At 44.6% G+C, this 26,029-nt stretch overlaps 2 protein-coding genes across 6 annotated transcripts; one reads left to right on the top strand and one right to left on the bottom strand.

Annotated features, from left to right (window-relative positions):
• Nucleotides 1–22: 22 nt before the first annotated feature.
• RBIS (ribosomal biogenesis factor) lies at nt 23–6,573 on the top strand. Of its 2 annotated transcripts, none has more exons than XM_075023517.1 (3): nt 23–184; nt 4,936–5,052; nt 6,405–6,573. In XM_075023517.1, exons 1-3 carry the CDS (start codon nt 65–67, stop codon nt 6,471–6,473), a joined length of 306 nt encoding a protein of 101 aa, XP_074879618.1. In that variant the 5' UTR covers nt 23–64; the 3' UTR covers nt 6,474–6,573. The 2 variants fall into 2 exon arrangements, with proteins under 2 accessions (XP_074879618.1, XP_074879619.1); XM_075023518.1 differs by lacking the exon at nt 6,405–6,573 and adding an exon at nt 5,330–6,396.
• E2F5 (E2F transcription factor 5) lies at nt 6,527–25,509 on the bottom strand. 4 transcript variants are annotated; one of them, XM_075023515.1, is made up of 10 exons: nt 20,457–20,544; nt 17,521–17,766; nt 16,835–16,944; nt 16,019–16,180; nt 14,718–14,761; nt 11,914–11,978; nt 9,949–10,216; nt 9,053–9,253; nt 8,612–8,656; nt 6,527–7,267 (listed from the first exon to the last, which is right to left on the bottom strand). In XM_075023515.1, the coding sequence occupies exons 4-10, from the start codon at nt 16,039–16,041 to the stop codon at nt 7,158–7,160; spliced, it is 756 nt and encodes a 251-aa protein (XP_074879616.1). In that variant the 5' UTR covers nt 16,042–16,180; nt 16,835–16,944; nt 17,521–17,766; nt 20,457–20,544; the 3' UTR covers nt 6,527–7,157. The 4 variants fall into 4 exon arrangements, with proteins under 4 accessions (XP_074879616.1, XP_074879617.1, XP_074879614.1 ...); XM_075023516.1 differs by lacking the exons at nt 17,521–17,766; nt 20,457–20,544 and adding an exon at nt 25,330–25,509; XM_075023513.1 differs by lacking the exons at nt 17,521–17,766; nt 20,457–20,544 and adding an exon at nt 23,429–23,673.
• Nucleotides 25,510–26,029: the final 520 nt, after the last annotated feature.

The raw sequence follows: 26,029 nt of genomic DNA, 5'->3' as shown, positions 1-26,029 counted from the left end.
TGGCGGCTTCCCCGGCGCGCGGCTGTGACGTCAGCCGGGCGGCCGTCGTGGCGGAGCCGCCGCCATGGGGAAGAGCCGCTCTCGGTCGGCGAAGGCGGCGAACGTCTTCCGCATCGCCCGCAGCGGCGCCGTCAAGGCCAAGGCGAAGGGCAAGGCGCGGCCCGTCACCTCCGGGCTGAAGCAGGTGAGTGGCTCCGGGGGGGGGACGACGACGACGGGCTGCCGGGGGTGGGCGCGGTGGCTTCCCGCCGGAGGGCCTCGGTCCCGCCGCGTCGCCCGTAGGCCCCGCGCGAGGCTTCGGCCTGGCGGGCCCGGCCGCTCCCGCGGCGTTTGCTCCGGGCCGGGCTGGCGCGGCCTTTGCTCCTGTTGGGCCTTTTCTGCGGGGCGGAGGAGGCGCTCGTGACTGACTAAGCAGGGCTTTATGGACAGAACCCTTCTGGGCACAACGTTGCAAAGTGCACGATTGCCACCTGAAAATTAGGCTTATATGTGGATGACATCGTCTTCACGAAGAGAAGCACGAAAAGTTCATTTGACTAATCTCCTGCAGGCATCTGCCACATACGACTTCGAGCTGGTCTCCTTGTGGGGGGTCATTTAGAGAGTATCCGGTAGCATCTCAGGATATCTGTCCTAGGGAATGTGATGCTAAAGACAACATCAGTACTTCAGTGAGTTTACGTTTACGAGACCACACTTGCAGCGTCACTGATGGTGTAATTCAGGGTACGGTTTAACAAAATGGCTTGACCCAAACCGTGAGGCACAGGTACTGCAAGGGGAGGTCCTGCTCCTTCCTGTCACCTTCCCGACCCCAGCCCCCTTTAGCAGGCTCCGGCCTCTGTTCCCACAGCTCTCCTTGATGCTGGCTTGGGAACTCCTCGCATACTAGGTGATTCAACTTGCTAAATCAGCAGAAAACGCAATTAAAAATGCATTTTGCGTTTTTCTGTGCTGGGTTGGTGAGTTGAACAAACTTAATTATGAATGAGTGCAGAGAAACATTTTTTGGGTGAAGAACCAGAAAGGATGGAGCCTTTTCTGATCCAGTAGCTCGCTCTTTGTCTCAGCTGTCAAGTAAAACCATGTCAGTGAGATACAGTGAACAGATCTAAGAGTGCGCACTGCCATATGTTTTACTGTTAGTTCCTCTTTTCCACCTTCTTGCACCTTAGATGGGCTGTGATGCTCTGCAGACCCTTCCTGTGAGCTGATTCAACACACTAAAGCAATGGAAAAGTAAACAAGCAAAAATGATTCTGCTCTTTTCATGTCCAGAGAGCACCACAGCCCAGAGGAGGGAGGGATTGGGTTGTGTGGCTGGGAGCAATGCAGGGGAAGAGGGATGGGGTTGATCTAAGCAAGAGTTTTCCTCTTGGTAGCAGCAAGTCATTATACGGTATCTCCTTCTCAAACCCTGCCTCCAGCCCGAGATGTGTGATCTGCTGAGAGTTCAGCTGGTCCCTCTAGGAAGGCATCTGAGAAAGAAAGCAGAAGGTTAGTGGCTTATTGTTGCCATTAGATTTAGTTGTAGTCTGCTGGGCAGAGTTAAACAGCAGCTCTAAAAAAAGGCCCTTTCAAATTTTCTCCTGCAGGCTAAAGCCACTTGACAAGTTAATCTGGTAGACCAACAGGAATGTAATAAACTTTGGAAATAAACAACTTCATGTTGCTGGTGTCACATCTCCACTTAGTCTAGAGGGTTCTGTATAATAAAGGGAGAAACAGGTTTAAAAAAACATATTCAGGAAAAGTCAGTAGCTTATTAGGAGTAAAATTTTATTCTGTGCGTTTGAAGCTGTATTCTTTAATTCATTAAGCCTTTGGGGATTTACTTATCATTAAGCAGTATAGGAAGATGCTCAGAAAAATTTGTTAAAATAGGTTTATTCTTTAATAGAGAAAAGCCCATTGTAACTATTCAAACAACTTTTGATATAGATACACCTGCTAGCTATAGGGCCTCCTTCTATGGAGGAGTCCTGCCAGAGTAGCTGAGGATACCAGGTATTAAAACTGACTGGATCCTTTCAGCACCCCTGTGAAGCTGCAAAATGGTAACAAGCCCTGATGGGAAACCTAAGATCTTTGAAAATTGCATTGTCCTCAGTCCCATCCACTCTTGATTTGAGTTAGGAGCCGAGTCTGTATTTCTCGAGTCACAATCCAGTTTATTATGAGTTAAAGTGCTAATCTGAGTAGGCTTATTTTATCAGCCTCTTGCCACTGCTCTTTTAGTACTGGTTCTCTTGATCACTTAGAATAAATGGGATTGTTGTTAATGTATACACGCTCTGAAATTGTGGAAGCTTTGAAAGCAAAATGAATATGTGTCACCGTTCGTGGTTTGCTTCTGCCTGTGTAAATTGCTGAGAGGTGAATTACAGGGGTAGCCTTTGGAACAGCAGTAGGTATCATGAAATTTGGGGTTGCCTGAAGACGTATCGGTGTGCTTCTGGAACATTTGCAATGTAATAGGCCATTATTTGGCTACGATCCAGTTCCAGACTTGGTGCTTCAGAAGCAACACGTGCTAGGGCTGAGATCAGCTGAACCTCACTTTGCTGCAGCGGTGAAAGAGCCTATGCCCCCTTGTATCCACCCTGCTCCGCAGATTATTGTCCCCAGAGCACAGCACATGTCCATATCTTAGCTCTTCCCCTTTGAAAGCAAGGATCTTTGGTGAAATAACTTACGAAGGCAGACTTGGGCGAGTAAGTGAGGCTGAGGTGTCCAGGGACTACATACACGTCCTGGTCTGCTACAGCCATAGAAGATTCTTTAAATACCATAGCGAAATCTGGTAGACATTGTTGGCCAGACCTACAGTATGAACACGTAGGAATGCAAGGTGTGATGTTGAAAGGCAAACTACTGGACGAAATTAAAAATAGTAAGATCATTTACAAATTGTATTGGGTTTGCATGTGTTGTGGCTTAACCCCAGCCAGCAACTAAGCACCACGCAGCTGCTCACTCACTTCCTCCTGCACCCAGTGGGATGGGGGAGAGAATCAGGAAAGAAAAAAAAGTAAAACTCGTGGGTTGAGATAAGAACAGTTTAATAGGACAGAAAGGAAGAAAATAACAACGATAATGATAATAATAAAATGACAATAATAATAAAAGAATTGGAATATAAAAAACAAGTGATGCACAATGCTATTGCTCAGCACTCCCCATACAATGCCCAGTCAGTTCTCAAACAGTGATCCATGCCCCCTGCCCAGGCCAACTCCCTCCAATTTATATACTAGAACATGATGTCTCATAGTATGGAATACCCCTTTGGCCAGTTTGGATCAGCTGTCCTGGCTGTGTCCCCTCCCAACTCCTTGTGCCCCTCCAGCCTTCTTGCTAGCTGGGTGTGAGAAGCTGAAAAATCCTTGACTTAGTATAAACACTACTTAGCAACAACTGAAAACATCAGTGTGTTATCAACATTCTTCTGGGACTGAATCCAAAGCATAACACTATACCAGCTACTAGAAAGAAAATTAACTCTGTCCCAGCCAAATCCAAGACAGCATGGCAAGGTTTTGGTAGTGGGAGCCTACAAGGGTGGCTTCTGTGAGAAGCTGCTAGAAGCTTCCCCTATGTCCGACAGAGCCAATGCCAGCCGGCTCCAAGGTGGACCCGCTGCTGGCCAAGGCCAAGCCCATCAGCGATGGTGGTAGCGCCTCTGGGAGAACAGATTTAAGAAGTGGAAAAGTTGCTGTGGAACTGAAACTGCAGCTGGAGAGAGGAGTGAGAATACGTTGAGAGAAGCAACCGTGCAGACCCCAAGGTCAGTGAAGAAGGAGGGGGAGGAGGTGCTGCAGGCACTGGAGCAGAGATTCCTCTGCACCCCGTGGGGAAGACCATGGAGAGGCAGGCAGTCCCCCTGCAGCCCATGGAGGTCCACGGTGGAGCAGATATCCACCTGCAGCCCATGGAAGACCCCATGCCAGAGCAGGTGGGTGCCTGAGGGAGGCTGTGACCCCGTGGGAAGTCTGTGCTGGAGCAGGTTTGCTGGGAGGACTTGCAACCCCGTGGGGGACCCACGCTGGAGCAGTCTGTGCCTGAAGGACTGCACCCCGTGGAAGGGACCCACACTGGAGCAGCTTGTGAGGAACTGCAGCCCGTGGGAAGGACTCATGTTGGAGAAGTTCCTGGAGGACTGTCTCCTGTGGGAGGGACCCCACGCTGGAGCAGGGGAAGAGTGAGGAGTCCTCCCCCTGAGGAGGAAGGAACGGTAGAGACAACGTATGATGAACTGACCACCACCCCCATTCCCTGTACCCCTGCACTGCTCTGGGGGAGGAGGTAGAGAAAACTGGGAGCAAAGTTGAGCCTGGGAAGAAGGGAGGAGTAGGGGAAAGGTGTTTTAAGATTTGGTTTTATTTTCTCATTACCCTACTCTGATTTGATTGGCAATAAATTAATTTTCTCCAAGTTGAGTCTGTTTTGCCCATTAAGGTAATTGGCGAGTAATCTCTTCCTGTCCTTATCTTGACCCAAGAGCCTTTCATTGTATTTTCTCACCCCCATCCAGCTGAGGAGGAGGAGTGATAGAGCAGCTTTGGCGGGCACCTGGTGCTCAGCCAGGGTCAACCCACTACACAAATGAAGGAAGGAACCCTTCCTGGAACTTGACTCCAGCTAAGAGGAGCTGAGGGCAGTATAGCAGGGCATGTCTACAGCCTAGCTTTTGCTTTCTCTGTGTTCTTTTTCTGGATCTCTATGGGTTCCCTTTCCAATAGAGCAAGTTTAACTGCTTTCATAATTTTCAATTTATTAGAACATCAGTAGTACATGACTAGATGATATAATTAACAGATAAACTTACTAATATGCACCTAATGTTGGCTGTGTAAGTTGTACAAAAATGGTGCAATTTCACATGCCATTGGAATTTGTTAAAAATACCAATGTGTGTTTTTTCTTTTCTCCCAGATAAACATTAGAAATGCTGAGAAAGTTAGCACAATAAATAAAGCATTTGCTGAAGTTCAGAAAGAAGTACAGCATCTATCAAAAGGCACTACAGCAGAACCTCAGAAGACTCATAAGGTAATTTCCCTTTGTAAAAATCTGAGGAGGGAAATGAAAGGACTATACATGTTCAAAGCATTATATTCTGGCTCTAAGACTGCAGGCAATTCATGCAGTTGCTTTAAAGCTATAAAACCAGCTTTATTAATTTCAGTTGTGTTGTAATGTTGAATATTCAAGTGCTATATAACTACTAAAGTAAAAAGAGAAGAGGGTGGGCAGCGAAGCTGGAGCATGCTCCCAAAATGTATTTTAAAATTATGTTGTAGCTATTTTTTAATTTCTTTATTTAAAGTTAATTCCAGCTGCAGCCGCTTGATTTGAGACTTACGTCTCAACATGGATGGATAGACACAAAGTAAGGATGAACCTTGCCTGAAGAACCTGATAGTGCTTTGAACTAAACAGCTCTGCCTCTTTCTGTTCCGATCCCCAAGCCTTCCTATTCCCTCACCAGATCTACTAACACCTGAAATTGCAATTTCTGTACTAGACCTCTTCTGTAGCACTTAAGGTTCAAGACAGTGTTTCACTTGTCTTCTTTCATCTAGTCTCTTAAACAGGGCTACGTGCAGCCTTGCGCAAGAAATAATTCACAGAAATTAATTTCTGACGAGTTCCTCTGTATAAACTCTTTATGCTGACTCTTTCTGGTCCTCTGGACGTGGTTTGGGGGAGAGAGAAAGCAGTGGGCCAGGATGAGGTACAGATGAATCCATCCTGGCTGTTGGGGGAAGTAGAGGGAGTTGGGAGAAGTGGACACGAGTTGAGTGTTATTTACTGTGCCTGGGGTGATCAAGTTTCTGTATAGCTGGGAGCAACAACATGAGTGTCAAATGCCTAAGGAGAGGCTGAAGGAAAAATGAAACGTAGATGACAGCGCTGCCAGCACAGGATGAGGCCGAGCAAGGGTTTCAAGGCAGTTGGTGCCAGCGGCCCTGTCCCTGCTGGTTTGTTATTGCAGACAGCCAGGAATTCGGACTACCACTGGTCCTCTGCTAGTAGGGCTATACATGACATAATGTTGAGTCCCTCAGGCTGTAATAGTATTTTCTCCAAAACTGCAAAAGTGCTGTCAAGAGCACCTGCGAACTAAAAGCTGAGCCTATTTCCGTTTGGTCATGTATGTTACGTTACTGGCATGATGCTTTGTCTTTCTCCTGCAGAATAAAGTATTGGCTGCTTATCTGTCAAGTTTAGTGAATCCTGTAATCCCCCAAATTATTGAATGATGACTGCAAAATTAGCCTAAATTAAATACGTAAAGACAAACTAATCTTCTAGACAACAAGTATTCATTAGTGTTTTTCTTCCAAGAAGACTAAAAAGAAATTGCTTTCTACTTTAAACTGAAAGTCCTTTTTTTTCAGGTTTCCACAAATCTGGAAGAGGAACCCGCAAATGTGGATGCTGCCACAAGCCTGTTATCTCAGTTGTAATGCATAATGGACAATGAAGGGATTGCAAGAAATGAAGATCACAAATACTGATGGCTTTGTTTGTACAATTTTATTAAAAAAAAATCTTGTTAATATACAAGTATTGGCACACTTTAATACAAACTACAAACAGACCTTTCCTATCATCTAGGAAAGTGGAATGTCAGAAGTCAGTGTGAGAAACTTAAAGTGCTAAAACAGAAGGCACTTCACAAAATTGGTTCACTGAAACAATTTAGCATAAGTCAAGTTGATATCCTTCACTTTTCAGCTTGGCAGTGAAAGCTTCAAAATTGATTGAAAGGTTAAAAAAAAATACAGAAAGCTTCTTGGCAGTAAAGCTTCAAAGAAAATGCTGTTAACTGTGAGCAAGAAGCCTAATCATTTTTTAAAAAATGATCAAAAGGCTATAAAGCATTTTCACTTTTCTTAGTAAAGAAAATTCCAAATAACTGCATTACACAGAGGGCACTCAGGTGAAAAAACTTGCCAGAATTTTTGATAAAAGCCCTTTTTTCTAGTTGTTGAATTTGTTTTGTGAAGTAGTTAAAGGAAGCAAAAGGAAATATACTCCCAGAGTCAGTGAACTAAGAAGTTATACATTCATTATTCAAATACTTAGGTTATGAAGAAGTCTAGAATGTTATAGTTAGAGGTAGATAAGTAGTCTGGTTGACACAATATCTAATAATTTAGTATCTGCACATCAAAGAGATCACAGACTCCTTCATTATCATCCAGGTTAAAGTTGTAGTCATCTCCGGGAGTAGGAGAGAGTCGTAAGAGAGGAAAAACTGTAAAGCAGGAATAGTTTAGTTTAAATTAAAACACTTTTGGAATATCAGCCCTATCTCATAATTCAGTATGTTTGTCATCACCACTATCAGGGTTAGTCTGAATAATTAAAATGGTCTTGATAATCTGACAAGCATGCTAGGATACATACTGTGAATACCTGTATTGCCTTCAAACTAAGGCAGTAAGTGACATGTCTACATTTTTTGCTTTGTATTTTAAGTGAATTTGCTGAAACGGAGTGATAGCTGTGGAATATGGACTTAAATTCTCCTTCTGCAGCAAAGGAGCTCCTGAGCACCTTTTGAAACTTTCATCAGAAAGCTGTTCATATTTATATTCCTTCATCTTGTTACAGTATTGCATATATCAGCCTTCAAATATTTATCGTTTTAAGTAAGGAAGTTACCATTATCCCTATTTTACAGATGAAAAATGGAGGCTAGCAGTTTCTCTGTGCACTGCATTTCAAGCATGGACTTGAAGCCATCTTTTGGGGAGGGAATGCAAGAAGAGAAGCCTCAGCCCTCATGCTGCACCTTAGGAACACTAACCTAGTGCAGATGAGCTGGGCATGCTGTACCTGCTCTGAAAGTGGAAACTACTTCCATTTCAGCAGCGTATTGGCACATTCACATAATCCCATCATGCCCCTCGGATCTTACAATTACATGGTTCTTTCTGGATAAGCCCTGAGGTCTGCTTGGAGGGCAGATAGTAGTACAGGCTGCTTACAGAGCGCAGGGCAAGAGGAACAATGCCAGCTGAGTTCACCTCTTTGCCTGCACCTCAGTGAGATAGAGCAGAGAGGCAGGGAGCATACGATCTTACTAGCTGTGGTTCAGTTCTGCACTCATGGCCACCGAGGTGCAAGAGCAGAAGTGGGTGACATTTGTCTGTTCTGTTAGTGTATCACAGCTGGCCATGTATCAGTCTGCATGCAGGCATGTAAATATGTTCTGAAATATTTACTCAAAGCTCCTGCAGGAAGCCTGAGGCAGAACAGAATTAAACCAGATTTATTTTTTTTTAAGGCAGCACTCTAGTCATCAGCCTGTTCTTTCTTTGTTCCTGAGTTAAGGACTGGTGAGTTACTCATGCATGTAAGTGCTTGCTGGATTAAGGCTTTCATATTTCGATTGTTAAATAAAACTGTTGCAGGGAATGGAAAGGGGAGCAAAGACAAGAATGACAAAGATAAGAGGAGGCAGTACAGGGGAAGGAAGTAGTTTCATACTGACTCTTGGCATCAGATTTAACAGACACCTACTAAGAGTGCTGTTCACACAAAAACCATGCTGCTACTTGTGATTATTAGAAAAGTAAAAATGCTAAATACTTACCGTCAGAAGACATGAGTTCATCAATGATATCCCCACTGATATTTCCTGTGAAAGACAAGAGCATGTGTTTATGAAAGGCAACAATATTCACATTAAAACAGAACTGCAAAGTACAGTATGGCTCGTGCAGTGTAGGAGCTGTGGAGATAGCACGCTGTGTATACGTAAAATATATTCATCTTTGTATCCCTCAGTTTTTCCTGATACATTTCTCCCACTGATCCCTTATAACCCTAGAGCCATGTACAATATGAAGCTTATTTGGTGGCAGAGAAAGGTATTTTGCTCAAAATGAGTTTGCTACTCAGAGCTGGCTCAGTGGCTTCATTAGGAGATAAACAGAGGCCTGTCATTTCCTCTGTGTAACTCATCAGTAATTGGTCACAAAGAAGGGCTCAGGCAACTAATAAAAACGTTTAAACAGTAACTACTGCTTCCTACCTGTGGGCTCTTCCATCTTTGCTATGTCAAATGAGTTTGGCTTGAGAATACAGTTAACATCCAGGGGCAGCAAACCCTGGTAGTCATTTGAGCTAGCTGTAGCTTGGGTGACATCTCCTGAAAGGCTGGGGTACAACACCGACTCTGGAAGGCTGGAGTAAGGAGCTGCTGGGGTTGTACTGTTCTGCTGCACACTGCCGTCTACAAAGACACGAAAGGCATATTAAAACGTCTGTTACAGTAAAAGGCAACACAAAATGCCTGCACCCGACTTTGTCTTTTGAGAACGTGGCCAGTGTCTGGGATGAGGTGAGAGGAGTCTCCCCCTTCCGAAGTCACTGGCACTATTTAATCAGGACCCTCAGAAATGCAGTCTGTAACAATGACAGCATTTTCTAAAATCTTTTCCTATTGCCCTACTATTATTATGAAAAAAACCCCAACCTGATATTCAGGCAGTCTCTCATTGTGGCTATGTGGAAGAAGGTAAGTGACCTTGTGGCACAAAACCTGGAACTGGTGCCTGTATTATCTGTCTCATTAAAAAGTACATGTTCAAATCATGTCCTCCTTTAGAGGTTGGCAATTTCATTCCATACTGCATTTCTGGAGAAGCACCTCAGAATAATTAACAGGATCACATCCAAAACCTGTTTGGTATAAGATGATAAGCTACAAGGGAAGAATGTGTTTCACCAGACAGAAGAAGAAGAGGGTTCTCTCTAACCTCTTGAGAGCTGTTGGTAAGCCCTTGGGATAGTTTCTTAACAGACAGATGCTACGCTATGCAAATTCTTGGTCTTTCCTTTATCTACCACCTTTTCTAACAGTTTCTTCTTTCCCTCCAGTTCCCTACCTCCCCCACTCATCTGAGGTAAGAAAAACCCTGGACCCACCTGATGGCGTGTCCGCAACTGATGTTTGTGGCAACTCTTGTCCTTGGTTCAGATCATGTTGCTCTGGTGGATTTTGAGGAGCTGTAGCAGGTTTAAGGGGAGTCGCTGGAGCTGCAGGCTGAGATGGGGGCTGTGCAAGGTCATCGGGTGGAGGAACTGGAAACACCATGGGCTTGGAGGAACTTGATTCTTTATTTATAAGCAGCACATGGATAGGTCCTGAACTACTTTTAAGATTGATCTGGTATTTCTTCTGTCCATTCTGTCCCTGTGAAGGTAGTATATTTTGAAAGTTACCGTTCCTTGAGAACTTGGAACTTTACAAAACATAACAGTAACTGCATAGCCTTATTTCCCACATAAAGTAATGAAGATGTTTGAACAGAACTCTCAAACTGATGCAGAAGATAAATACAGCACTCTTCTAGTTAGATCGCTAGGAAGAGCTAAGAATTGGCACAAACTTAAAAAATCATACTCAGGAAAAAAAAAATTTAAAACTAATACGTGTGATCTAATAAAAAAAACCAAACCCAAACCAGATTACAAACCTGTAATGTATTTACCTGACCAGAACACAGTTACAGAGGACACAAATATACAATTCTTTGAAGTGCTTAACTAAATCTTGAATTCAAGTTACATGAGACTTACAGCAGGGCTACATCTTATCAATAACAACGATAAATAATGATTTCTGTACATTTATATCTCTTCCTTTTAAATGGAGCTTCAGAATGATCTTGGTTGGGACCAAGCATCCTAAAACAGTTGGATATCTCACCCAAAGTGAGTGAGCACAGGATCATGAGTCAGTAGAAACAATTTCTCAGCTGATTTGCCAGGCCTTCTTTTGGCAAGTTACTTAAGCAATACAGCTAGGACTAACTTCCCCTAGCACAGCCTCAGTGAGACCGCTGACTCTGCAGTGGCTAATTTAGCAAACAGGTTTTCAGCAAGTATGTTCTAGAAAAAATGAGGATGAGAAGAGTGGGAAAGGAGCCTCATGGAAGGGGAACCAAAACAAAAACATCCAATTTGAACTTGGTGATGAAGACTAAGATTAGCTGTCTTTGACAAAAAGCCAAAAACCCCACCCCAATATCACAGCTGCTAACTTTGGTCCCACAGAGAACCTTACCATTGCCTGAACTGATTTCAGCAGAGACGGATAAAGATAGTACCACTGATCAGCTTCATGGTTCTAGCTTTGGATGCTCTTATGATATTAGACTGTGCTTAACCTCACTAAAAATAGCTTGTGAAACTTCTCAGGTGAATTTCAGCCTTCTACAAGCATAGTGGCTATCATGCTTCATACAATGCTCTCTCCCAACTATGTAAACCCTATTTAAAACAGGGCACTGCAACAACAACAACAAAAAAAATTAAAAAAAAAAAAAAAATCAAAGAGGGACAGAGGTAAGTAATTTGGCCTCCTGCTTTAATCTTGCCCATTTAAGCCTTTCGGCTAAAGCAAGACTGCAGTCTGTTTCTCTATCCAGTCTAGTACCATGAGACTAAACATAAACTAAATCTAAACTAAATCTAAATGAAACCTGCAACTAAATCTAAAGGGCTTTTTCGTAAGAGATCTGTTTTAACAATACAACAGAGAAATGTGACACATAAAAGTCACTGCTAATAAGTTATAAAGGGAATTCATGACAATTATGCCTAATTTGGAAAGTTGCAACATTTAAAAGCATGAGAGAAGAAGAGAGGGCAAAGAAACCCACTACTATATCTTGTTTTTAATAGAAGACAGAGTTACCATTAGTCTATCTAGGTGTACAAACCCCACTTTTTCCCCACCCAGCCTCTCTTTTCTCAACTGAAACCATCTTAATTTTTATTTCTTTCCCCTCTTGCACACAGATAAGAGATAAACCCTTCGCTCTAATGTAGCTCTTCTTTTCCACTGTCCCTCTAGAACATTTAGGTAAACAAGAAACCAGTACATACCATTTCGGGTATAGGTACTTCTAACTGTGTACCACAAGGTGCTTGAATTGCTAGAAGTGTGTCTCCTGGTTAAATAGCAATTTTTAAGAAAGTGTTAAGTGTGCATATTTTTCTTAAGTCTTGCAAGGTATCCACTCAAATGAGATATGGTCATTCTCTAAGGCCACTTAAAATACTGCATAATTCTAGCATAAATAAACTTGTGGTGGGACTTGCAGAGTTCCTCTAAGATCCAAGTATATAGCATAATATAAACCACAGAATTCCAATACTTAAGACCATAGTTGCAAGAACCTTTTCTCATAGCGATACCAGATTTACCACTTCCTTTACCTGTTTGTTACTGTCCCCAGATCTCCTAGCTGTATACTTAAACGTGAGGTGAAAAAATTTAATTAGTTTCTTTTTCAGCTAAAACAGCTCTCCGGTCCAGCTCACTTTATGGCTTTGAAGAATGGTGGCAGTACAGAAAGATTTAACAGAAGGAAGAAAAGGTATTAATGATCATCTTCAGTGCCTGCACTTCTAACCTTACAGTTTCTGCAGCACATACAACTAGGATGTAACAGCTGACTATCAAACTCACCTGTAGCTTACTATGGACACTAAAATGTATTGTTTAAAGTCGGGAGATCACAATTACATCAGCAGCACTGGCACAACCTGCCTTACACTGCAGGTCACTCACCTACCTGCACATCATTTCCCCTCTGTCCATAACTTGGAATAATGCTTTTCCTTCTCTCCTCCTAAGAGACACTTACATGAAGTATTTACTATATGACTGCCATACTAGATGCCTCCACATTTTGTAATGACTAACTCTTCAGTAACAGCTTAGTTTTCTTGAACTCCGCAGTAGTTGTCTAATCTTGCATTTTTATGCAAAACCAAACCCAACCTTCTTTGTGGCAAGGAAGAGATGGTTCTGAGCCTAGCTGGAGGCTGAGCAAGTCCTCCCTTGGGTACCCCAGGATCAGGAGAGAATGTCAAGGGAAGTAACTTCTTTGCAGGACAACCAGGGGATCAGGCCCAGCCAGCATGGGTTCATGAAAGGCAGGTCCTGCTTGACCAACCTGATCTCCTTCTATGGCCAGGTGACCCGCCTAGTGGATGAGGGGAAGGCTGCGGATGTTGTCTACCCGGACTTTAGTAAGGCCTTTGACACTGTCTCTCATGGCATACTCCTTGAGAAGCTGGCAGCTCATGGCTTGGACGAGTGTACTCTTCACTGGGTGAAAAACTGGCTGGCTGGATGAGCCCAGAGGGTTGCGGTGAATGGAGTTAAATCCAGTTGGCAGCAGGTCACAAGTGGTGTTCCCCAGGGCTCAGTATTGGGGCCAGTTCTGTTTAATATCTTTATGAATGATCTGGACGAGGGTATTGAGTGCACCCTCAGCAAGTTTGCAGATTACACCAAGTTGGAGGGAGTGTTGATCTGCTTGAGGATAGGAAGGCCCTACAGTGGGATCTGGACAGGCTGGATCGATGGGCTGAGGTCAGTTGTACGAGGTTCAACAAGGCCAAGTGCCGGGTCCTCCATTTGGGTCACACCAACCCCACGCAGCGCTACAGGCTTGGGGAAGAGTGGCTGGAAAGCTGCCCGGCAGAGAAAGACCTGGGGGTGCTGGTTGACAGTTGGCTGAGTGTGAGCCAGCAGTGTGCCCAGGTGGCCAAGAAGGCCAAGGGCATCCTGGCCTGTATCAGAAATAGTGTGGCCAGCAGGAGCAGGGAGGTGAGTGTTCCCCTGTACTGGGCACTGGTGAGGCCGCACCTCGAGTGCTGTGTTCAGTTTTGGGCCCCTCACTACAGGAAAGACATGGAGGTGCTGGAGCGTGTCCAGAGAAGGGCAACCAAGTTGGTGAGGGGCCTGGAGCACAAGTGTTATGAGGAGAGGCTGAGGGAACTGGGGCTGTTTAGTCTGGAGAAGAGGAGGCTGAGGGGAGACCTTATCGCTCACTACAACTACCTGAAAGGGGGGTTGTAGTGAGGTGGGTGTTGGTCTCTTCACCCAAGTAACAAGTGATAGGATGAGAGGAAATGGCCTCAAGTTTTGCCAGGGGAGGTTTAGATTGGATATTAGGAAAAATTTCTTTACCGAAAGGGTTGTCAGACATTGGAACAGGCTGTCCAGGGAACTGGTGGTGTCACAATCCCTGGAGGTGTTCAAAAAGCACGTACACAAGGCACTTCAGAACATGGTTTAGTGGGCACGGTTGATGGTTGGACTCAATGATCTTGAAGGTCTTTTCCAACCTAGATGATTCTATGACACTATCTGCAATTTTTGGCAATTTCTTCAAACCTCCTGTACAAAAGGAATCTTTTTGATTTAGCAGCAATGCCACATCTTTGAACTTTAGCTGGCTCCATTTATATATAGCATCACCAGGAGCTCCCTGTGGCCACAGCTGCCACCAGAAAATGTTATGAAATTTCGACCTGCCTCATCTTTCTGGTGGGTTGGACCAACATGTCCTGTCCGTGGTGCCATTAACAGCCCAAGGCAAGCTGCTGCAAAGTACGAATACAGAAAAAGACATCAAAACCCAGTACTCCAAAAGCAGCAGAGCTTCCGTTTTACACAGTCTGTGACTACAACTAGAAAATGCCAGAACTTGCTAGTGATGAACATTATGAGAGGCATCTACTTAGTACTGATCACTACTGAATACTTCTAAATTCAAAATACTTCTAAATTCAAAATACTTGCAGGGAAAAAGCAGGATAATTAGCAAGTTAGTTTTCAAGTGGAAGATCAGGAAATCCCTCACTGGAAGAAATACATCCTAGCAGCAACTTACCATTGAAGCAGTTGCAGATATCTTCATGGGTGACATATGAAAACGTAATTTATGTCAAGGAACATTTTTCTTAAAGCAACATGAAACTGGTATTTGTTGCCCTTTAAAAAAAGTTTGTCCAAACTGAGCCTAAACTATAAACTTATTGCTGTTACTCAGAGGTGTAATCAAGGCATGATTTTTGGCTTTCAGAATGGCTAGTTAAAAATAGCAGAGTTCTGTTTTTTAAAGGAAAAAAAATATCTGTATCTGTGAAGAAAATACAAAAAGAAAAAGGTTGTGTAGCTTGAATGAGCAGAGTCTTCTAAAAAAGGACAACATGTAAAATCTTGTTTTGAAGAATACCATTTACCTCACTAACTTGACACTGTAGGACTCAAGTAAGTATCAGGACTTCCCAGAATCACTCAAAAAAGTTGCCAGAGGGGACTTGAGAGTTCATGTGCCATCCCATTCCCCTGCCTCAAGGTAGGATCAACTGTTAAGACATTCCAGACAGACATTTGACTCCCCTCCCCTGGAAAACCTCCAGTGATGGATATTCCACCATCTCCCCGGGGGGGTCAATTCCAGTGCTAGCTCTCCCAAAGGAGAATTTCTCCTAACATATAACTTCAATCTCCTTTGCTACAAAATCCATTTTACAAGAACAGTTTCTGTAGAGCAACTCAAGTAATTTTTAAGTACTTATCACTGGTGCTATAGATAAGAAGGGAACTTTCCTGCTCCCAATCCCAGGTGTCTATTTGCTCAATATCTTGCAAGACAGCTAAACACATGGTTACAAGCAGTGTAGCTGGAACCCTCTGCTCATGGGGTATTTACATACAGGATTTTTTTCCAGTTTCAAACCCAACAAGCTTCAGGACTTTGTCAACTCAATTTATCTTTGGGTGATAGATTAATCTTTTCAAGAAAAGGAAGCAACACAAAAAAAGACTGATGTAAAGCACTGGTAAGAAAGTATATGTTCAAGTGTTGGAAAGCAATACCATTAATTTAAAATAAGACACCAGGATTATACTATGGACTTTAAAATTACTGCCATATATATATGTGTGTGTATATATATATACACGTGCTAAATTATTTTCAGGTTACCAATCATACAGTCACAGAAGTTAAAAAGTCATGCAAATAAGACTTGTATTTTCTTTCTTTTTGAACCAAAACCAGAAAAAATATTTGCCTTTCCACGCTTCTGGATAAAATGGACTACATTATGCTTTATCTGTTACCTACACTTTAACTGTTGCTTTAATTCTAGTTCCACAATGCACACAATTAATTTAAAAGGATATTGGTGGTTTGTAGAATCATCCATGACATTCTTGATACTTTGCTGAAGCCACAGTTTCTGCTGATCCAATTCTTTTTCTTTAAGCTCTAGATCTTCAATTTCAGCTTCCAGATACCTCAGCCTGTCTATGACTTCTTTCGTATTGCAGCCAGCACCTACTCCTCTTAAAAAGGCATAAGGGTTCATGAAACCACAAGTGAAAATCTAAAGCAAACACGCAAAGATAATTTCAATTTGAAAATCTACTAATATTCAATATGAAGGAAATGAGCATTTACCCTCCCAAGAGTGTTTTAACAGAAAAATGAAAATTCTTAACTTCAGATCAAATTTAGAATTCCCCTCTACTGAAATTTATTTTATTTTGGAAGGTAGGTTTTTTCTGCATTGGAGATGGTTTGCAGGCCCTTCCTCCTGCCCCTCTAACTCAGCTTGAGCTTCCACCTTCAGTGACCCAACAGAAAATAGGCATGGACAACAGGAGTGTAGCTGGGTGAAGACACTGTGTCCCAATACCCCTCCAGATTCATCTAGAGTAATTTTTCAACTACAAGTGCTAGTTATAAAGTAGCACTACAAGTTTTCTGCAAGTTTCTCTCCTGCATGCTTTAAACTTAATTTTATGTATCAAAGATGCAAATTAAAGGGAAGACAAGTAAAGTTCATTTGCAACTTTACCGTAATTCTAAAATGTCGTATTGCTCATTGATGAGCGTAATGTTAATTTTATGGTGTCATATCTAGTCAGGAGAAGTGGAGAGAGGCAATTTTTATTGCTCTTGAGCATGTGAAAATTTGCAGAATTGACATGGCTTACTTCCACTGAATGCTGTTTTTTGACTTCTTCTCAATGAGATCAATCCCCTCCAAAACATTGGTGATATCATAGATCCTTCTCTTCTGCCTCACAGCAAGGGTATCAGCAGCCTGTCAAGAGAAGAACAACAAGTATCAGCAACTTGCATGCTGAGGGCAAAAGACAGTTAAGCCATTCCCTTGGAAAAATGCCAGCTAATGTCATTCTGAAGGGAGAAGGTTCAGCTCTTCAAGAGCCAGATGCTCAATCATGAATTCAAAAGTTCAGCACCTGCACGTAGTGCTACGAAGCATGCTGAGAGGAGTCACCTCTCTGAAGGCCAGCAGCCCTACCCTCATCAGAGAAGAGAGTTCACATGTGTTGCAAAGACCGCGTTTGGTATTTGGAGCATGTGCTATTCAACTGCACGGAGGAGCTTGCAATGCTCTTTTTGGAAAGTAAGAGAAAGAAGGTAAGGCAGACAGCAATGGCCTGCAGTGGAGCACGCCTCTGAAGCTAATGATGTATTAAGTTTATCATTCCTTCCGCTGACACTGGAGGTACCGCAGTCTTTGTTTGGATTAAACTGTGCCGGGACACGAAATGACAGGGCTGTAATTTCACAAAGTGGCTGAAGGAGAGCTGCTATACTTCAAGCCAGCATCATCCTCTAACACTTCATGGCATGAATCCACCTCACAGCATACCTGGGCTCGCTCAATCTGTCACACGGAGTACCAAGAGCTGTTTCACAGCCACCAGGACCCTGGTACAGCTCACATGGAGGTTCGCTGCTGTCACGCTATCACTTTTACATTACAACTGGCTACGCTGTGTGTCTGTGTGCTGTCACAGCTCGGCACTCAAAGCAAAGCAGAGCGTCAGGCAGAGGAAACAGTCTGCTTCATGTCGTAATTCTCTCCATGGTGACTTTTACGTACCTGATGCAAAGACTTAAGACAAAATAAGCAAAGTTGAGCTAGTCGTGCCTTCCACACTCTCACCTCTTTGATGCTGTAAAGTGGCTCAAGTTCAAAGAATATTAACCAAAAGGAGAGAAAGCAAAGAGGAGTCCAATTCTGTAACTACTCAGGACACTCAAGATACAACAATTAGAAGGGATTATATGTATTAAATCGAAAGAAAAAAGGAATAAAAATAAAGAGAAGGATAGCTGGCAAAGACTTCTGCATCCCAAATTTGAACTAATGCATAAAGCCAACAGATTTCCACTATAGGCACATAATGATTTATTTCAGTTTGTCCAATCTATTAAATTGATGCTTTTAGTAAAGTTGCCTGTATGAAGAGTACGACCTGAGACAACCACAAAGAGGAAGGAAAACCAAATCCATTTTAGAGCAAAGTCCATATAACTCCTTTTACAGTATTTTCTGAACCATAAAAAACCTCACTAATCTGCCAAAGAAATGACATTTTCCTACTAGAAAGTTAATTACTAGAACTCGGTAGTACAATTTTTTTTCTGCCAGTGAAGTAAAATTAAAAGGAAAGAATGAAAGAATGGAGATTAAAAATAATACTCTTAATAGCCATGAAGTATAAACACTGTTCTTTCTCCTTGACAGTGACGTACCTACTAAACACTGTCTCTACTGATACCATTATCAACATTTATCTTTTGTATGGTCTTCTGTAGCAGTCTGTTAAAATCTTTTCCTATCTAACAAAGCAAAATACATACAAATACATATACAGCGCACACTTTAGTTCTTTCCAAGGAAACAGGCACTTCAATCACTTCCATCAGCAGGTATCTGCCTGCTATCTTAACCTGCTATTTTTGCTGCCTGCATACACGCTGTTTCTGACTGCGAGAGAAGGCTTCAAAACCTAGGAAGTGACAAAATTGATGCCATCTGTGCAATATTTAATCAACACCCAATCAATGTACATCTCACAGTCTTCAGAGGCACAATTCCTACAAGCTCCCCACATTATTCAGTGCAAGGAATGGACAGCACACACTTAATCGGCTGCTATTCAACATTCTGCTTTTTTGCCATTGCTCTACGTATGGACCTAGGACTTATTCTACCACTCATGGTTTGAACAATGAAGAAACTGCTCTGGACACAGATTTCATTACCTCATGAGATTCTCAAAAAGGCCTGTCTGTACAATATATATTGTATTTCATACGCCCAAAGCACAGCTCCCATTAACACCAGCAGTGGAGATTCACCACTGCTGCAAACCAGGCTCCAGCACCCCAGCTTAGAGACTGTGAAAAGGAACGACACAGTTACATATGTATTTGGCTTGACTGGCCCTGTATATAATTCAATCACAGCTACAAAGTCCAACTACTTACAACAAGAATTCCAACAAAGAAGTCAAACCGGCCAGTCTGGGAAGTTTAATCCAGTCACTAGCTTTCTGGTGCTGGTCTTGTAACCTAATTATCTTCTCAAAATTTTATGGGGTGTGTCCTAGTTTCAGCTGGGATAGAGTTAACTGTCTTCCTAGTAGCTGATACAGTGCTATGTTTTGAGTTCAGTATGCCAAGAATGTTGATAACACTGATGTTTTCAGTTGTTGCTAAGTAGTGTTTAGACTAAAGTCAAGGATTTTTCAGCTTCTCATGCCCAGCCAGCGAGAAGGCTGGAGGGGCACAAGAAGTTGGCACAGGACACAGCCAGGGCACCTGACCCAAAGTGGCCAACGGGGTATTCCATACCATGGGACTTCACATTTAGTATAGGTACTGGGAAGTGGGGGCAGGGAATCGCCGCTCGGGGACTAGCTGGGTGTTGGTCGGCGGGTGGTGAGCAATTGCACTGCGCATCATTTGTACATTCCAATCCTTTCATTATTGCTGTTGTCATTTTATTAGTGTTATCATTATCATTATTAGTTTCTTCTTTTCTGTTCTATTAAACCGTTCTTATCTCAACCCACGAGTTTTACTTCTTTTCCCGATTTTCTCCCCCATCCCACTGGATGGGGGGGGAGTGAGTGAGTGGCTGTGTGGTGCTTAGTTGCTGGCTGGGGTTAAACCATGACAGGGTGTTCCACAGATATTTTAAAAAAACAATTGAAAAGTTGCTGCTCAACACTCTAGCAGTTACTGATATGACACCTTGTCAGCACATGGCTCAGAAATTAAGCTCAGGCATTCAGTTCCTCCACACAAACCACGCACTAATGACTTTAAGAATTAAAAGAGCCTCCTGAGATAAATCTCCTGTTGTAAAAAACACTTTTAAAACTCATAATTTCTCAGCCTATGTCAAATGGCTGAAGCAGATCCAGCAGCACAAGAAAGGAACATCTACCACAATGGCCCTGCTAACATGGTTGGACGTAGCTTCCACACTCCTTCCCCTGAACCATTTGGAGTTCCTTCATAAAATCTTTTTAATGTAAAGCTGCTGCGCCCTAGTCATTCCTCCTAGTATCTCTTCATACTTTGATTAGGTACATATCCAAGACAAGCAGTGCATGAGTGTCTCACAAACAAGTTCAGAACTAGAAGAAAAACATCTAAGTGCAGGGTTTCGGTTCTGCGTGCATGCAGATCGTGCAACTTCTGGAATACAGAAAGCATGCTGTTCAGCACAGTTTCAGCTGCACGCATGCTCACACACACAAAACCCTGCCCAGAAATAAAGCAACCAACCAGAAAAAGGGTAATTGAGAGTTTGGGTGCATTCTCACACAACTTCTTCTTTGCTCCCTGGGAGCTGACAAAAGGTAGTGGGAATCATCAGCTGCACACTCACTGCATTAGCACTGAAGAGCAGAGGAATTCGCTAGAGCACCGTGGCACAGTCATAACCGAGAGGCTTAACAAAGCAGATCGGCCAGCAACACCTGCTTGCTCTTCATGTGTCAAAGGAAAGAGGTCCTGCATCCTCCGGACTGTGCCCGTAGCAGATGACAACATCTTCTTCCCAAGAGGACTGTCAACGGTTCGGTGGGGGTTTTAAACTGAACGGCGTGCTTGGCAACCTGTACGTAAAAGTACTGAGCATCACTGCACGAAAAAAGGTTAAAGGAATGTAAAATTTAACAGATAATGCTTTTTCGTCTTCTGTGGAATAGGGCAAGTGTAAGCCAGTTGTTATTTGCTCCTGATCAATAAATTTCTAAAGGTAGTAGCAAACAAGTAGGTTTTAGAGTACCTGATGTTTTGCGCTGATTATCAGAAACACTGCTCAACTTTGAGTACAGCAGGGATGGCATTCTGCTAGAAACCAAGCCTATTTAAGAAATCAAGGCAGAAGCAATTGTATGCTACTGAAGAGAAAGAATCATGCTGTTTTGGGAGTCATTTCAGATGGGTTATCCCTTATCCACTCATCTCGCTCTTTTTCTCTCTTCCCTGAAATTCGTGGGTTGCTGCATATAGGAACTTTCTTTTCTTTCCCTTCCATCTCAACCCTTAACATCTTAAGCTTATTTCCATAACTAGATTTGTTTATACAGGGTTATTCAGGGACAATTATGCAATTATTTGAGAAAAGCTGTTTAATTTTAAAGTAAGCACTGCAGATTTAAAATTCCAAGTAAAGAAAACCCTCACTTCTACTCCTGCAATTTGTCAGGTATTAGCAGAGAAGTGTCCAGCACTGAAACACTCCAAAAACATTTCAGCATACAGAACTCCCAGGGCTCCCTGCACCTAGAATGAGGAACCGTGCCCACACATAAGACGATGCATCACTTCTGCTTCACAATGGGTTAGCACACGCATCCTGAAGTATCCTCTTAACTATAATTATAGATGTATCCAAAGATCACCAGGAAATGAGCTATAGAACAGCTTTTCATTCTCAATTGCTAAATCACAAAGCTACAAGTACGCTTAATGTTTCCAAATTGTATTTTCTTCACAGTATGCTCCTGGTTTTGCTACAGAAATACTGATCAGCAGCATGACATCAGATGGTCAATATCTGTCAGTAGAGAGACATCTGAAGATGTTCACTACATTAATCATTTCTTGGAACACTCTGTTCCATTTCAAGACCATCCTGTTCTTCAGCTCCCTGAGCATATCGACATAATGCACATGCTGGTTTTCATTTTTCCTGAGATACATGCCTTATTTATGAGAAATACTGGTTACAGAATGTACATTCTGACTCACTGTTTATGAAAGTACCAATGATTTATTCACTTCAGTTAGTCTTTACTTCCAACAAACAGTATCCTGTAATTCAGAAACCAGTCTCCAATAAAGGTCTTAAGCAGAAACGTCTATGACTTGTTGCAAAGCCCGTTTACTTTGCCCTGCCTATCAACCCTTCCACTCCCTCTGGGTGGTTCCCTTCTTACAAAAGGGAATGAGAAACATCATCCCATCCCTCTACAAAGCTCAACTTTATTGTGCAAATCTGTCCTCTTTGGGTCTTTAAGCTAAGCTTTTTGGCCTGTTGTTTTGCTTCTCAAACTGACCTGGAAGATGTTGCAGCACATGACAGATAATAGAGTAAGCTGCACAACAATCCCCAAGATGTGGACAGCTTAGTTCTGTTTTACTGAAGAAAGAGGCAGTCAAATACAAAGAAGTTCATCAACGTGTACAGACCACAACACAGCTAAAGGAGTATGAAACCAATCCAGTATCCTTCCTAGTTCACCCTGAAGTTTCACTAGCCACTGTAACACCGCTGAAGTGCTTGTTCTCTGAGCAGAGATGCACAAATCAGAGAGCACCGCTCACCTCCCGTAGCCCACTAAGAATAATCAACAAGATCAACTTTCCAGAAAGGACTTCAAGTAACCAAAGCACCAAGACAGCCTCTTACTGCACTTTGCTTAACTCCTCAGCAGTTCGCTGAGGACCTTAACCAGCCAGGAAAAAATTCACCTTCACCTCGACGCACCGCGCACGCCGACAGCCCGGCGGGCCTGAGCAGAGCCCCAGCCCCTCCGCCGGCGCGGCAGCACGCTCCAGGGAACCGGCGAGTGGGACGCTGCACCAAGGGTCCGTCCCGAGACGGAGCGACCTCCCAGCACCCGGACCTGGCGCACGGCGGGCTCGTCCCAGGGCCTCGCCGGGGGAGTCCTGCCTCCGGCCGCTGCATTCCGACGCCTTCGCACCTCAGGGGCGGCAGGCTGCTGAAGCGGGAAGCAGGTGATGATGATTTGCCACCCACCCCGCCAGTTAAGTGTCTTTTATATACGTAAAGAAAGTACTAAAAAGGCAGCGGTCTGTTTTTCCCCTACTAAAAGGATGTCGAGGGGGACGGGTGAGAAACAAGTTTAAATCACGGCCGGTACACTCAGTCGGCGTGCAGAGCAACGCGGCAGAGTAAGAAAACAAACAAACACCCCCCCGCCGGTGAACTACGTTTTACGATGCACGGAAACCATTCCACCCTCTTCAAAAAGGGCCGGAGCGCGTACTTCGGCCGGCCGCGGCGGCTGTCAGCCATCACCGGGCAGCCGCGGCACCCCCCGCCGCCCGGGGAGGGAGGGAGCAGGCGGGCGGCCCGGGCCGGCCCCCGCGCTGCGCCGCCCTCCCGGCAGCGCGGCGGGGCTGTGCGCGCCGGCGAGGCCCGGCGGTGCGGCGGGCGCCGTGCCGCCAACACCCCCCCCCCGCCCCCAGGCCGCCGCCATGGCGCCGCCGCCCCGCCCTCGCACCGCTTTGAGGTCCAGCACGCCGTCCTTGGCCTCCTGCAGCAGCGACACGAACTTGGTGGTCAGCAGCCCCAGGCTCTTCTCGTGGCGGCTGCTGCTGCTGCCGCCGCCCGCCGCCGCCTCGGCCGCCGCGGCCATGCCGCCAGCGGGGCCGCCCCGCCGCGCCACGTGTCGCGACCGCTGCAACGGCCCGAGCCCGGAACGGAGCCCCGGCCCGAGGCCTGCGGCGGGAGGGGCGGCGCCGCAGGAAGTGACGCCGCCGCCGTTGCCTGGACACCGGCATGTTTCGGCCGCGGGGGCCGAGGGGGCTGCCCGCGGGGAACGGGCCGTGCCCGCCCCTCGGGGCTGCGGCGACGAGGCCGGCCCAGGGCCCGGCCCCCCGCGGAGGCCGCCGGCCGGCAGAGCCGGGGCGGGAGGGGCGAGCCCGCGGCACGGAGCGGAATTACGCGTGGCTGCGGCGGGCCCAGGGCCCGGCTTGGGCTGGGGCTGCCCCGGGGCGGGCGGCGCAGGCCCGCGGTCCGCCTCGGGCCAGGGGCCCGAGCGCCCGATGCGCCACGAAACACGGTAGCGCCTCGTCGCTCGATTCACCGTTTGCACTTGATACAAAAACCCATTTAGATTAATTATAAACGGTGTTCTCGCAGCGCCCGAGGGGGACGCGGGACGCGCCGCTGGTCTGGCGAGAGTCACCGGGGGTTTAGGATGCTTTCCTGGGCCCTTGCGTCCAACTGTACTCGTTCAGGTACGCCTCTTTCCCTCAGTCACCACCAGACAGAAATAGAGAAGCTTTGAAGTCCACACAGCGCAAGCGTTCAAGAGATGCACTTCAAGAAAGAAATGCTGTGGGGAAAAGACCCTCGGGTACCCCATCACACGAGGCAGGACATTACACGGAATGTGCCGTGTCACCCAAGAGCTGTACGCCTTCATAGCCAACAGCACGTTCAGGTTAATACATGTATGTGTAGGAGGAAACAGGTCCTTGAATTCCATCCCTCCTAGTCTCGGGTAACACAGGAACTTCATGACTGATTATACATTCAGTATTGATTTAAACAGATCCATTACCTTGTCTGGAAAGGAAAACAAAACAATCTAATAATGGAATTGGTTTTAAATTGCCATTAATGCAGGAGAACATGCCTTACACTTGACAAGCTCAGAGTTCACATTTTTTTTTTTAATACCTCTCAGTAACGTCAGGCTGAAATTTATCCCTGCGAATAGGTAAATTTGGCACAGCTTTGACCTACACCGTATTTTTATTATTTTATAAATGTTGAAGATAGATATTTAAGTGATTTCTATTAATGAAATCAGGAAATAGTTTCAGAAAGAAAATTTTGGAGGAAAAGCTCTGAGCCGATATTAATAAAGTGAATCAGGGTTAAGAGTAAGTTCTTTTACCTTCCTAGTGCATTCCAGGCATTCAATTACTTCACTCAAAGTGTAGCTTGGTCAAATAATAAGCCAAGAAAAAAGAAGTGCCCAAGGAAGTACTTAAATTAACATGACAGAAAAGCACTCTGAAGTGGTGCAGTGTTTCTGCACCAGTAGTATCCATTTAAATACTATAGAACAGCTTTCCAGGTGAGCATTTCCTCACATAACATGGCTTCTGAAGAAGCAGGAGCATGCAGAACACAAGGTGAGAATGAAAAGTCATTTTCTTCTGCATTTAGGTAACAGTGATATATTTGTATCTGGGAATCAAGAGGGATGGCAGCAGACCAATCGATTAGGCTAATTTTAAACTTCACAGCAAAACTTAATAGACTAGCATTCATTAACCCCATTGCGCTGAGTTGGTTCTTACACCTTGCTAACCATTACCATGAATTTTTGCATATTATCAACTCTTAGCACACATTCAAAGCAGTCAGTCCTTAACAGCCATATCCTACCTTAGCTGGGGGTGTACAGTGGCACAGGGCAGATGCCTCCGCGTTAGCGCTGACAGCTCCAGTCCTTGCTGGTCTCAGGGGCCAGGTGCAGGAACTCTGGATGCAGGGAGCCAGCACTGCACCGGGTGTCTGCTTTCTGTCTCCTCCCACAAATTTGGGAGCTTGCCATTTTATAAGACCGCGCAATCTGAAGACAATGTTACTGTGCCAAGTGGGGCGGGGCTGTTGTTTTCCCAGCCACTGCAGGTGCCTTATTCAGTTGTTGGCTGTTTTTTTTTATTTTGCTTTGCTGCTGCTTCCTTTCTTAAAGCAAAAGCAATCTGTTCCCAGCTCTCAAGGTTGTGCTTTCTCAAGGACCAGCCACTGACCATCAGTGAGTTGTTTTTGCTGCTGTGGCCTCTGCTTTCAACTTGTGCCCATGTTTTCAAGGCCTTTGTTACATCCCACACTTAAGCTGCTCTTCGTAACAAGAGGCAGCTGGTATCAAGCTCTGGTTCACACAGCAAGTTCTCATAACAAGTTGATAACAAGCCCAACAGCCCTTGCACTGTTAGCCAAAGGCCAAGGCCTTTTACTGGCACTAGCGCTTTTACTGGGCTGCTGGGCACAAAAATGCATATGCAGTTATACTGTATCAGTGTGCTTATGCCTGGGTTTTTCTGAACAAGTTGATGGTAAAGTCAGCTTAGTGGCTTCTATC

Source organism: Buteo buteo, chromosome 3 (assembly GCF_964188355.1).
Source record: "Buteo buteo chromosome 3, bButBut1.hap1.1, whole genome shotgun sequence".
Taxonomy (NCBI): domain Eukaryota; kingdom Metazoa; phylum Chordata; class Aves; order Accipitriformes; family Accipitridae; genus Buteo; species Buteo buteo.
The sequence above is the reverse complement of the archived record's forward strand: the minus strand, read 5'-3'. Positions and strand labels throughout refer to the sequence as shown.

Excerpts from the sequence above, each read along its gene's own strand:
- RBIS (XM_075023517.1), top strand. The coding sequence starts at position 65 with ATGGGGAAGAGCCGCTCTCGGTCGGCGAAGGCGGCGAACGTCTTCCGC. Across the intron at positions 185-4,935 it reads TCACCTCCGGGCTGAAGCAG|ATAAACATTAGAAATGCTGA; the intron begins GTGAGTGGCTCC and ends CTTTTCTCCCAG. Across the intron at positions 5,053-6,404 it reads AACCTCAGAAGACTCATAAG|GTTTCCACAAATCTGGAAGA; the intron begins GTAATTTCCCTT and ends CTTTTTTTTCAG.
- E2F5 (XM_075023513.1), bottom strand. The coding sequence starts at position 23,563 with ATGGCCGCGGCGGCCGAGGCGGCGGCGGGCGGCGGCAGCAGCAGCAGC. Across the intron at positions 16,945-23,428 it reads GCGTGCTGGACCTCAAAGCG|GCTGCTGATACCCTTGCTGT; the intron begins GTGCGAGGGCGG and ends TTCTCTTGACAG. Across the intron at positions 8,657-9,052 it reads AAAGATGGAAGAGCCCACAG|GAAATATCAGTGGGGATATC; the intron begins GTAGGAAGCAGT and ends TGTCTTTCACAG.